Source organism: Pteropus medius, unplaced genomic scaffold, assembly GCF_902729225.1.
Source record: "Pteropus medius unplaced genomic scaffold, Ma_sr-lr_union100, whole genome shotgun sequence".
Classification (NCBI taxonomy): domain Eukaryota; kingdom Metazoa; phylum Chordata; class Mammalia; order Chiroptera; family Pteropodidae; genus Pteropus; species Pteropus medius.
This window is the reverse complement of record NW_024344321.1, coordinates 881,620-895,490: the sequence shown is the minus strand read 5'-3', so window position 1 is coordinate 895,490 and position 13,871 is coordinate 881,620. Positions and strand designations below refer to the sequence as shown.

Below are 13,871 nucleotides of genomic sequence, written 5' to 3'. Positions count from 1 at the left end.
TGGTGAAACCTTATATTAATTTAAAAATGTTGCGTTCTGCCTTTTACTCTCATAAACTGTGATGACTGAAGTAAGGAGGGACAGGGACTACAGAAATGACATTTGTAAAGAGGAAGAAATAAGAAACTCCTAGGTGATGTTATTGTCCCTACAGCCCAGTATGCCTGTGTTGAAAACCTTTGTTCTCAAAGCAGTGTATAGACATGATAGCAATAGCTCTGTTTAAGAGGTAACTTTTAATCCAACCCTTTATCCCCTTAAAAATGGATGCACACAGTGGTAGGCTCAAAGCTGACGTGTACTCTCTCATAATTTTGATAATCTTTTAGGCAAGTCCTATGACAATTATACCAACAAGTTTCCTCAAACAACCCCACCACCACCACCCCTGTTTTGCTTGTCCATATTCCCTTCACCCTTTGCTCTGCTATCATCACTGGCATCTCTGCTCATACTTGAAAGTAAAAAGCAATTCCAGATTATAGCAAACTCAATGGCCTTGCTCCATAGGCTGGCCCCTTATTGAAGGAAACAAAAGGAGAGAAGCATGAAGGACCATCATGCGTTGAGATCAGGCAGTACCAAAGCCCAACTTGAGTTTTACAAACAGGATCTTGGACATGTTCCTGGCAGATAAATCTTCACTGGCTTGGAGAACAGGAAGGACTATTTTACAAACACCACTGTGTTTGAATTTCTAGAGGCGACCCAGGCCAAGAAGACATCCCTAAGAGAGAAAAAGACATGCAAACTTAGAATTAAAGCTTAGATATATTCTTTTTAAATTCTTGTCTTAAATAGGTTCCCAGTTCATTTCCTGTAGCATCAAGGTGAGACAATATCACTCAATAGGAGTATCAGGGCAGTAAGGACAGGCAATCCTACTTTACTGAAGAGGATTTGAGATAGGAAATACCAATGCCTCGTTTTGTGGATGTGGGAAAATCCCAGGAAAATTTGGGGAGAGGGGCAAAATCTTTAGGACCTCTCCCCTACTCCTTCAACACTTAGCACTTGTTGTGCTACTTACCACTTATCCATTCCTCCTCAAATTCTAATTCCCTAAGAGGTCTAATTTGCACTAAAGAGATAAGCTAATATTCAGTCACAAACTACTTAATGTGTCATCATACACTTAAAGACCATATATAGAGTTAATCATGAACTGCTAATTATGTCATCTTTGTCTATGTGGCAAAATGTAAGCTCTTTTTAAGCACGGGAACTTTTCTAATAGCTTCTAAAATGAGACATACATATAGTGACCTGCTCTAAGGTAATAATGATATGCTTAGGGTTACCATGTTTTCCAACAGTTAATTCAGCAATACCTGAATTATAAGAAGAGAAGCTATAACTCACCTGCAGTGCTTCACCACACACTCATTGCTGCAGTACTCATTGTCCCAGTCCTTACTCACAACGGGAGGGTTCTCACAGCCAGACCTCACACATCGAGGCTGGGGTGAGAGTGTCATAGGAGACCCACTCACCAATTCAACATCCATTTGAGAAGGAGACTCAACCTATGAGAGGATGAGAGCACCAAAGATGGATAAGATTTGCTACCTATTTCATCAGCCACTAGTCAAATTAACTCTGGGAGCCAATGGAGCAACAGGTGTTAAAATCCTTCACATTAAGGGGTAATGTTCCGAAAGAAGGTGAGTTCTTGGTCTTCCCTCTATATCCAGCTTTAGTACTTTGCCAAACATACTGACATGAAAATTCTTCCCATCAGGGGAATGCTGGCCATATGCTAGTACACTAGTTGACTCTAACGACTCAGGTTTGATCTGCACTGGTCCACTCATACCTATGCAGATTTACCAATGCAGTTCAAGGGTCAACTGTGTATTTTCAATCTGCTGATGGGACTCAATCTAAGTGGAGAGCCAACTAGTAGTTTTACATGTGCATGGTAGACCACTGCATTCTAATTTTAATCTTACCCATCACTGATTTTATTCCACACTTGAATTAATATTCCTCTGAAAATATCGTATCAAAAGTAAGACACATGAGTAGAGGTTGTGTCACCTTACCTTAAATTGTGAGTGAGGCCTTAGAGAAGATGAAATGTGCCATTAGAAAACAAGAACTTGGAGATTCAGTTTCCTCCTGATAGCGGTATTATTTATTTTTCTTTATAAAGTATTGCTTCATTAATTGTGGAACTGGTCTCAATAGACCCATATTTTAAAATGAGTATTGGTCATGTACAAGTTAAAACTAGGGTAGCTGGCATCTGTTTATATCTGTTTATTGGACTCACTGGTATGAACCAACTGAATTTTTCTAGCTATATCGCCTATCCATCCCTCCACTAAAAACATCAAGACAAGCTTCCAAATATAAGAGAAATGGAAAGACTTCTATTTCCAAAGTTAGGATCCTTGGGTAGATAGCGTCAAAAAATAACTCTGGGCTTCAGCTGTATCCTCTCTAGTTGAACTACAGTATTCTGCATGAATGAACACTACAGAGTATCATGGGTGGGACAAGTCACAGAGAACTATCTTTTATAGGATGTTTCATACTGCTGGTTGCTGCCAGGCATTAAAGGCTAGGATAGCAATCCCCATTTTTATTGGCTCAACCAAAAATGCTCTAATACATTTCCACTGGTCTAGAGGAAAGACTTGAAAACAGAGCTCACCTCAGGAACTACGTCTGTGATCATCTCACAGATTGTCTCAGGAGAGGTTTCCTCCACTGTATGGGCCTCAGGGCTGTTGTTCATAGGCCGCTCAGGACTGCTTTCCACAGCTGGTGGGACTAACGTAGTCTGCATTTTCAGAGTGGGTCCAGGCACGATCTTGATCTGCAGAGGAGGTGGCTGTTGCTGTAAATTGATTCGAGCTTTCTGAGGTGGAGGCTGTTGCATGGCCTGGAGTGGGGGAGGCTGCTGCAGAATGGTTACTTGCTGCTGAGTAGGGGGCTGAGGCATCTGTTGCAAAGGAGGGGGTTGTAGTCGGGGTGGAGGCAGTTGCATAGAAGCAGCAGCAGCTGCTGCTGCCTGTAAAACTGACCGAGTGACAATCTGGGCTTGTTGACTGGGCTGGATGGTAGCTGTGCTGCTTTGGCCCAGTTGGATCCCCCGGGAGGTCACCACTGTGGCTGGGATAACGGTAACCATCCCTCCTTGAGACATGGTAATAGATGAGGGCAACATCTGTTTGGTAATAATCAACTTGGTGATATTAGGCTGACCCCCAGCCCCAGAAGATGCCTGGTTTGCCACATAGGATGAAAGAGTAGAGTTGACAACAATGGAAGGGGACAGGGCAGGGGGCTCTGTTGAGGCTGGTGCTGGAGATGCTGGGTCAACGGTAGCCACAGGAGGTGGCGAAGGAGTTTGTGATGGTGGCACTGGATCCAACTCCACTGTTTCCACAGTGGCCTAAAAGTACAAAAAAGAAAAATCGTTATTGGGAAATTTACTCTCTTTATCAGGACATAGTTACTTTAATTACTTCCCAAAAGATACATCACAGACTGGAAAGATAAATAAAAAGAAAGGAAAAGAGCTGTTGTGAGTGATACCCTGGCTTAAGCAAACAATGGAAATTAACTCAGAAAGACTGGCAAGGTTTATGATGGAAACAATAGGAAACTATGTTATATACTTTTAAGCTTTTAATCCTACATAGTATTAAGAGATTCCACAGGATTTTAGTGATATTTACTTATAACTGCTAAGAAACAGCTCAAAAAATCTTTTTATTGGTTTAAATAAATATTCACCTACCCTAACCCTCTTACCTGACACTCTTGATTGTCTTTATAAGCAGCCAGAGCTTTCAGATACTCTTTCTTGGCAGCCTCAGTTTTCCTTTTATACACCTGCAGGAAAAAGACTGTTTAAAAAAGTCCCCATACTCCTAGAAAAAACTGATAATTCTGTTATTCATTAATGACAATTCATCTCAGTCTAAACACTGATAACTCCTTTTCATGAATACACTTCTGAAAGCTAATAATCAGGACAGCGTCCATGGCAGACTTTGCAGTGACCGTGCAACCAAAAGCCAGCCAATCAATAAGAGTTGTGCTAGAATAACTACTCTTCTAAAGCTAACAGTAACCCATGCCTACTTCTATTACCAAAACAAAGCCTTACTCAAAAACTACAGATCAGTAGCCTGCTTAGCTTGGGAGTGTGTCCAACCAATATACTCTCCCTTAAGGAATGTGTTAAATTGTTTGCAATGATGGCCACAAGATTTCTTCCCATCTTGCATGTCTCTTCATTAAGAGCTGAAATCTATTTCCCCTTTCTTTGAATCTGGGCTAGCTCTATGAATTGCTCTGACTATTAAAATGAGGCTGAAGTGACACAAAGAGACCTTGGGGCATCAGTTTTTGTTCTCTTGGAACATTGCTCTAAGTTTTCCATACTGTAAAGAAGCCAGTCTAGCCTATTTGGAGGATGAGAGGCCATGTGAAGGAGAACCAAAGCATCTCAGCCAACAGGTAACACCAACTGCCAGACGTGGGAACAAGGTCACCTTGGCCAGCCATACCGGCTGTCATTTGAAAACAACCACAGGAATGAGCCCAAGCAAGAACACCAGGGAAACCACCAAATCAATTTACAGAATCATGAGGAATAATACATTGACATCATTTTAAGCCATTTGTGGTGCTTTGTTGAGCAGTAATAAATAATCTATACAAGATATCTATAATAAACTCACCTTTTTGTTTCAAATATTAAGTAGCGGACTCACTTTGACACAAGACCTGAGTAGTCTACAGTAATGCTAATTATAGCCATCTTCAATTTCAAATGTATCTTATCCAGTCACAATTTTAATTTTCTTGAAATCCAGATTAAATTTTGGGACATTAGCTATAGTGCTCAAATTTAAAGTAGACCAATGAGTTTTTGGCCATGCTACCCTGAACGAGCCTGATCCCGTCTGATCTCAGAAGCTAAGCAGGGTCGGGCCTCGTTAGTACTTGGATGGGAGACCACCTAGGAAGACCAGATGCTGTAGCCATAAAAAATAATAAAAAATAAATGAGGGATTATAAGCTGACAAGGTCTTTGCAATCTGTGAGGTCAACCAAGGGTTGCCTCGCCTAAAAAACAAAGTAGACCAATGAGAAAATCCTAAACTAAGTTCTAAATCCAAACTTGGTAGTGGATTTTAGCATTAGCCACAGCATGCAGCTTAACAAAAAATAATTTAACAGTGGAAAAAAAAATGAGGCTTAGAAAAGTTAGATTCAGTGTTTTTATAGTAATTATTAATTTTTATGAGTACTATGAACTCAGTTCACAGCTGCAGCTTCTAAGACAAAGGGTGATCTGTGAACGACATTAACAAAAACCAATATTAAATAAGAACATGTAAGAAAGTTATAAGAAAACTTACTTTTTATCCCCTTACTTAAAAACTTCTAGAACATTCACTACCCACTAGCTCATTTGCTCACCTGTTTTTGCTCCTCTCCAAGACTGTCCCACATGGAGGCCACAATTTTTGAAACTTCCCCAAAAGTGGCATTGGGATTCTGTCCCTTGATGGCAGCCTGTGTATCACGAAAGAATAAAGCATATGCTGAAACTGGTTTCTGAGGTTCATTAGGATCTTTCTTTTTTCTCTTCTTTGGGGTCTTCTGCTTTTTCCCTGCTTCCACCACAACTGTCTTCTGGCTGGGAAGTTGCTGTAGGGAAGAAAAGAAAGAATTATAAGAAGGAAGAAGAGAAGTATGTCTACACAACTGTAAGAAAAAGACTTTTATATGGGGGAAATGATCTACCCACAGAATTTTCAGAAGTGCTAAAAATAGAGGCAAGAGGATTAAGACATTAGTAAAGTATGTGTGAGGACCAATAAGAATGGAGACTAGGAGAAGCATTATAAACTGTAAGTTGAGAGGCAGGACCCTATACCCAGAAAAGAGCAGAGGAGATGGCAGGGCATGAATAAAGATATACAGTAGTGCTGTGTGCCAAGAATTTTATCCCAGAATATCATGGCAGATTTGATTTTTGGCAGGGAATGCCTCACCCTCCGGAAATCTTCAACACCATCCTCATGAAGTGAACTAGTAGGTGAAGGGGTGGTTGAAAGACGATCCTCAGGTGACTGGGCAGGTGGCAGGATGGTGCCACCCCCTAAGCTCAAACCAAGTTGAGAACTCAGTTCTGACTGATCAATGGTGGTCAACTGGCTATGCCCCATCAAGCCAGATGTCATGTCTGTCATTGGTACATCAATTGTAACAGGTGGGTTGGCACTATACTGAGTTCCTATAGAATGATCCAAGTCCTAAGAGAAGCAGAAGGACTAATTAAACACTAAATATAAAAACACCACTCTTCCCCCAACCCCGAATTCAGGACAGTTTATAAACCCTCTACTCACCCACATTTTTATCATTGTTTAAACTCTGAACATCAAATAACTTATCTATATAAAACCTAATAAGCTTTTTAATAAAGTACAGAAATTAGTAAAGTCACTTGTTTGTACTCAACAGCCTATTCCAAAATAATTAAAAATAACCAAAGAATTCTAAATTTTGGACAAGTTAACTTAAAGAGCAAATTAAATTACTTGGTGATCTGGAGGTAGCGATGACACACAGGGTGAACAAAAACTTTCTCCCCTGTACCCTCCTAAAATAATGGCTTTTAAAGTTGCAATACACAGGCAATCAGAGTAAATAAGGCCAATGGTAGAGATGTTTGGCATCGAATATAATGTATAGAGATGTGTTACTGATGAGAGGTGCTGGAAGCCCAATTCAATGATTTATAACACATACTAATTCACAACACATTTGGTTTAGACTGTTTTTGAATAAATCTCTCAATGCCAGCTATCAACTCTCAATTTGAATCCAGGATGTAAAGGCCATATTAAAAGAGTAAAAAAAAAAAAACTTTCCTTTTTTCAAAAATCACAATAAATCACAATTTTAAACCATTTTACAATTTTAAACCATTTTTCAAGTAAAATTGATTCAGCTGATACATTTCATTCAGGGGAAATTAAATCTTTGTTGGGGAGCCTTTAGCCACAAGAATGACAAACCAGTCACGTGTAGTAATGAGTAGAGAGTCGCTATTGTCTCCCCTAACACCGTGCCCATGAGCTTGGTTGAGCCTGAAAATGTCTTGCCCCTTACCATGGTCAAGCCCCCACTCAGGAGCCCCCCGCCCTGCTCCATCAAGCCATGGGTCATGCCCACAGGCATGTCCAATGTCTGGACCCCATATTGAGCTGAAAAGCTGCCATCCTGAGAGGAGGAAGGGTCTGCCAGGTCATCAAAGTGGCCAACCACATCTGAGACAGCCAGTGAGGGGTCAGAATCCAACGAGATAGGTGGGATTTCAAATTCCTCATCACCCAAGCTTGGTGTATGGAATGTCTGTAGGGGGAGAAAAGGGAAAAAGAATTAGAGGAAAGAGGAGGAACTGCATACTGCTAAGTTAACTGCATACCCCTTTCCAGCCTGGATCTTAATTTTGTTATCCATTTCTTAGGACCTACTTAATTTTACAAATAAATTCTTTGTCTTCCTCATACCGTTGGTCATGGCACATACGAAGCTGCCAACATCGATCACAGATTTCAATACTTTTACCTCTTTTCTACCTTCACCAGATGGTGAAGGTAGAAAAGAGGTAAAAGTATTGAAATCTACCTTCACCTAAACTATTATGCCTATTGTTCTAATGAATGATTCTTTCATCACCATTAGTAAGGACACAGACTTTATAACTTGTTTAGCTACGATGCTTAAAATATTTCTAAAAAAAAAAAAAATCTTTCTAAAGATTCTGATAGCAGTTACTTCACGACTACCTTAGCTATTAGACTATAGAAATTCATTGTCAACCACACAATACTTGGCTATTCTAAGTTCCCTTGAAGCAGATCCTAAAAATTACTGTCATGGGAACCTTATCCCCCCTCTAAAATGTATGCACTGATTTCCTACTTCTTTTCCATTTTAGAAATCATGATATTTACAACAAATAAGATTCCCATTTGTACAGGATTTTCAGAAAACCCAACGATGCCAAGACAGAGATGATAGCGAGGAGAAAAACCTTCATAAGAGATACAGCCAAAAGGCAAAGTGGTTTTCCAACAGTTCCTAAACACATTCCTAGTCTTGCCTGATCAAGCAAGGAAGAAAAAGACTGCTCCAGCTGGCTAATGACTCAATCTTTTCCTCTGAGTCCAACTACAATAATAATTTACTCTTTTTATTCTGAATGGGGCCACCATTCACGGGGCTAACCAATGCCCCATGTAAGATACATTAAATACTATGGTTACTTTTTGACACTAAAAACTTAAAATGGTACCGGCAGCAATTGAGCAAGAGACACTGGTGTCAGAAAGGTCTGGGTTCAAGTCCCAGCACTGCCATGTACCATATGAATTTTTCTCATTTATAAACTGGGCGTTGTAAGGTAATCTTATATTTTTCTTATGTGGATTAATGGGATTTAGTACACAAAAACTTATCACATTGCCTGATATATATATGTACATATATATCAGCTGAACTATTATTAACCAGTTATTAAGGATATTAACATCCTAATTATTATTAACTTGCCACCTATCCCAACTAATTATCATAGGTAGTTGAAATTTTAGAAACTGTCAATTTTGTCAGCCTATCACATGACATAGTAACCATCACCTGATTCACATCAAATTCAATAGGTACTCACATTTTCTTTTCATGATTAAACAATGAATTCTAAGAGTTGTTCAAGGTTTTTCTAGACCCAGAAAGGGTCTCACTAATATTATCATTTTTATTTTAATGAAGACATTGCTAGAAAGACTACTTCCAGCTAGTAGAAACTAGGAGGGACAAAATATATCTGTGAAATGCCCAATCTCTGAATCTCACTGGCAAACAGAAATAAGTTTCCTAGAAGACAAAAAGATGAAGATATATATATCTATTTATCTTCATTTTCACATTTTCCTCCTCCAAGATCCTTACTATTTTACTTAACGTGGTGAAAAATTTCATAGCTGTCTGGGCTATAATATGACAGTAGCATAGGAACATAGGAGCAAGCAGTTTTTGATGGGAAAAATTAAAATTCTCCCCAAGAACTGAACTTTTCTCAGTACACAACTCATAATTTTTGCTATTGAGTGGAAGTCCTTAACTGCAGGTCCATGACTGAAATTTCAGTTTAGGTTCAGGTAAGCATTTTTCAGGAAGTGGGTACAAAGATTATTTTTTTAAACAAATTCTCATGCAAACAAACAAAAAGCTACAGGGACAGGAAAAAGGATCAGGGGAAACATTTATTGTTCTAGATTAATAGTTACCTAAGAGTGGTTTTCAATTTTTTTTTAAAGACAGATTGCTTTGGCAAAGCAAAAAATGCCTATCCTTTTCTGCTTATCACAACAATTAAAAAAGCAACTCTGCTGAGACACGAAAATAATACTGTTAATAAGAACTGCAAAAAGAAAAAGTTAATATTCAAAACAAGAGACCAGTGTTCTACAAAGGACAAACCTCTCACAAACTATCCGGAGTGCTCTCAATGACTACACTAAAAAGCCAGACATGCAGAGATTCTACTGTATCGAATTAACAAGGCATTCTTTCTATGCACCACTCCCTGGAAACAGCTTTGTCATTCAGTATTCATGGCTTTAATGGTATTTTTCGGGGCAGCTGTTTCATTTTTCTTGTTTCATCCTTTAAGTAAGAAAAGTAAAATAATGGCAATGATTATGAACACAGAAGGGTAAACCACATACTAGAATAAATGTAGAGAGTCACTCTAAATATCTTACTATCACAAATAAACTGTAAGATTATGGGTACAATTCAATAATGAAAATCTAAAGTTATTTTATTTTAGTGGACCTACTACATAACTAGATCATACGCTAGACTCTCAAATACAAAACAAAACTGTAGCAACTATCAAAATAAAAATAAATGATGTGGCTACAGAAGGAAAAATAGGAACATGATGCTGCTACCTTCTCACTCAGCTTTCTTTTCCTTCTCTATTAAATTCCTGGGCCTTGTGGCGGGGGGAGGAAGCAGTATGGGAATTACAATTTATAAACAAAGATGCTTATCTACTGATAGAACCAAAAAATAAAAATTCCATTTCCCTCCCATTCTACATTCCCCCATACCAAAGTAAACAATCCAATATTTCTTTAGTTTCTTGTGTAGATTATCCACTTTAAATAACTTTATTTTAATCCAACACCTATTTACTCAATAGTACACTGGTACTATGTTGTTTTTAAAAATTGATATAATAGTGAAAATTTTAACTATTCAGCCTGAAATCATTAACTGGTTCTAATATTATAAATACTTTTCCTACTTAAAGATAGGTATAGTTATGACTTATTATTTCCCCAAGTGTTCAAGGCACAATAACATTATATGAGACAACCTGAATGAAACAAAAAAGACTGAAACTCCCTTCAGATTACAGAGCTTTCCTATTTCAAGCAATGCTGTAACAAATGTGAAGTCTGCTCCCTTCTAGACACCTACTCTTTAAAAATTATTATTTATTTTATTGAGATATACAAATTTAAGTGTATAGCTCAATGAATTTTTACATATGTAAACATTCAATTAACCACCACCCAGATTAAAGAGACAGGACATTTCTACCACTCTAAAAGATTTTCTCATGCTCTTTCCCAGTCAATACTTCCTCCCTTCTACAACCATAGTTTAGTGTTGTATATTCTTGGTCTTCATTAAAAAATGAACTCGTATAGTGTCTACTTTTATGTCTAGCTTTTGCTACTCAACAATATATTTTTAAGACACCCAAGTTGCATTTATTAGTAGTTTGTTCTTTCTTATTGCTGTATAGTATTCCTTTTTCACAAATGTGCTAGTTTATAGACATTTGGGTTGTTTCCAGTCTTTAGCTACTATGAATAAATTTGCTGTGAACATTTATGTTTTGGGGGAATATATGCATTCATTTCTCTCATGTATATATCAAGGAGTGGAATTACTGGATCACAGGTTAGGTCTGTTTATCTTTAGTAGATACTGCCAGATTTCCAAAGTGCTTGAATCAACTTATACTCTCACCATCAATGATTAAGACTTACCTACAACCTTGCCAACTCTGGGAATTGTCAGTCTTTTTAATTTTAACCATTCTGGTGGGTGTGCAACGGTATTTTGTTCTGATTTTATTTCCCTGGTGAGTGATGATGACACTTTTTCATATGCCTAATGACAATTTGGATACCCCCTTTTGTGAAGTACATGTTCAAATCTTTTGCCCATACTAGACTTATTGGGATGATCACTTCATAAGTTATATAAATGTATAATCACTATGTTGTATACCTGAAACTAATATAACATTGTATGTAAACTGCAACTGAAAAAAAGAAAAACTCCAGTTGACAAAAAAAGAAAAATAGTAAGGAAAAGAGATGGGATATAAACAGAGGTCACTTCATCACCGTGCACTGATTTTCATTAGGACATATTTTCAAAGAATTCAGCACCTAGAAAGTACTCAATAATCTGTAACATCCACCAAAAAAAAATCTTTTGCCCATTTTAAAATTCGATTCTTTCATTTTGAAGTGTCTGATATATTCTGAATATAAGTCAGATATATATTAAACTATTTTCTAAAAGTCTGTGAGTGTCTAATTTCTTAATGATGCCTTTTGATTTAAAGACATTCCTATTTTCGGTGAAGTCCAACTTTTCTTTTCTTTTCTTTTTTATGGTTAGTACACTTTTGGGGACATCTTTTTCTCGCAAGGAAACTCTAAAAATTACTCTTCTAAAAGAAAAATTTAAAAATGTTACCTTTACCTAGTTCCAAGTGGCTCATAGTACAACAAGATACAACAAAAACCACGACCCAATTAAAATATTAAAAAGGAAGGAAAGTGAAGAAATTGTAATGAGAAGAACTGTTAACAATGACAGAGTCCTAGGCTAAAGAAAGCCACTGAAATTTAGTTATAAGCTTCCGGACAAAATAGTTTTTAAATTTTTCTTAAAGTCATAAAGCAAAATCAAAGGATCGACTCAAACCTGGAAAATTTCTTGAGGCCAATGTTAAATTTACAACATTCTAAATAAATTTAAATTGTGGAGACCTGATTTAGAAGAAATTGGCAATGATGCGCTTTCATGTGGATGAGGCCAAAGTGAGATTTACAACACTCCCAATAATGAAATTAAACCATGGAGATATCACTCAGAAGAAATTGGCAATGAGACTTCAAAGCATGACAGATTTTAGTTTTATACCATTTCTAAATTTGCTGGTCATTTGATTGAAAATTTCCCCTGCTTAGAGGAATAATAATAGCAATAAAGACGTTAAAAACTAGCAACTGCCCTATGTCAATCTAATTCTTATCCATAAAAACGTCAAGATTATAGGATAAGCCCATTCAACAGCAACTGAGAATTCTTGATACAAAAAGACTGATGTAAATGGTTCCTATCACTTTTGAAAAAAAATTAGTCTTCAAAAGATAGTAGAAAGCTCGACTTCAGTTTATCAAAGATCAGCAAATTTATTTTTGACTGTTCCCTCTTTCTCTTTTGCCTTGCCTAAGCAAGTGATACATATCTATATTATGACAATATTTGAACCAAAACTTTTCCACAAATCCTAAAAGACCTCATCATAACTATTACTTCTACTTTACAACATCACAAGAAACTATTATTACAGCCATTTAACATACAAAGGTTAAGTAACCTCCCCAAACTGAGTCACTAGAAAACAGAAACACATGTTCTACTCAACTCCCTTCATGTTTTCCGGCAACTACTTCCTTTATCCTGTCACTAGCAAAACAAGCTAATATTATGAACGTAAACATTACTATTAACTTTTTTTTATCACTGAGTAAGAAATTTAAATGAAATACCCTCTTCAACAGAGTACGTTTCAAGAATGAACACATGCCCGCAGTTAACCCCTGTTTTAGCTGAAACATTCTCTTCCCTCTGCGATCTCCCAAGACTGTTGCAGTTATTTCTCCCTAACGAAAGGAGACAATTCCACTCTGTCCTCCAATCCAGAATCACTATGAAATAGATTAGCTCTTTCCAACGTCTTGCTTTCTGATGACAGCAGCTTCCCGGACCTTCCTCTTAGTCCTCATAGGCTCTAGAAGCAGCTGCCACTTTTCTCTAAACACCAATCACGGCCCCTGGTTCCCAGCCCCCGGTCCTCGGCGTTCTCTCTTCCCCACCACCCTACCCCACCGCTGCCTCAAGCCCCCCTCCCCCCGCTTCGCCCCCAGAATCGGCAGCTCGTGCTCACCTCGGCCCCTGACAGGAAGGGGTGCGAGGGCCCTGTGATCGTCAGGTAATTGTCATTTCCTCCGGGAAACTGGAAACCAAAAGCAGCAGGGATAAGTCAGGAGGAGCAGGGAGTTAGCATAGAGGGACGGATTCTGACCCCGAAGTTCTGACATTTCCCAAACCCCGCTCTCTCTCCCGTCCTCCCAGCCGCCTCTCCGCCCGGCTTCCCGCCTGTGCTTCAACCCAGTCGGTCACGCTCTCTCGTCAGCCTTCTTAGCGCTCGGGTTCCTACCTCCATCTTCACACAACGGCTACCACCGTCTCAGTCCCCTCATCGCTCCCACCGCCCCCACAGGACTCGGAACTGCCGTCACTTCCGCAAGGACTTGCGTCGCTCTCCGCTGATTGGAAGGAGCGCGGTAGGGCTGTTAAGAGTCAGGCCCGGGAAGGCCCAGCGAACGAAAAGGCTAGCTAGCTATCGCCCCCTGGAGCTTGGTGGGATAATGGCACGCAGGACTGTTAGAGGCGTCCCTGGAGGCGGTGTCTGGGTATTACCGTCGCTCCGACCGAGACAGGAT

At 38.7% G+C, this 13,871-nt stretch overlaps 1 protein-coding gene and 1 pseudogene across 1 annotated transcript; one reads left to right on the top strand and one right to left on the bottom strand.

Moving 5' to 3' along the window:
* Positions 1-217: 217 nt before the first annotated feature.
* TOX4 (TOX high mobility group box family member 4) lies at positions 218-13,745 on the bottom strand. The gene is made up of 9 exons (XM_039869883.1): positions 13,586-13,745; positions 13,313-13,381; positions 7,147-7,389; positions 6,024-6,284; positions 5,446-5,676; positions 3,766-3,846; positions 2,660-3,403; positions 1,363-1,526; positions 218-727 (listed from the first exon to the last, which is right to left on the bottom strand). Exons 1-9 carry the CDS (start codon positions 13,589-13,591, stop codon positions 667-669), a joined length of 1,860 nt encoding a protein of 619 aa, XP_039725817.1. The 5' UTR covers positions 13,592-13,745; the 3' UTR covers positions 218-666.
* On the top strand, positions 4,888-5,006 carry LOC120608107 (uncharacterized; annotated as a pseudogene).
* Positions 13,746-13,871: the final 126 nt, after the last annotated feature.

Coding starts and splice junctions, on each gene's coding strand:
- TOX4 (XM_039869883.1), bottom strand. Junction 5,677..6,023: donor GTGTTGAAGATTTCCGGAGG/GTGAGGCATTCC, acceptor TCTTCCCTACAG/CAACTTCCCAGCCAGAAGAC. Junction 1,527..2,659: donor TCACAGACGTAGTTCCTGAG/GTGAGCTCTGTT, acceptor ATCCTCTCATAG/GTTGAGTCTCCTTCTCAAAT.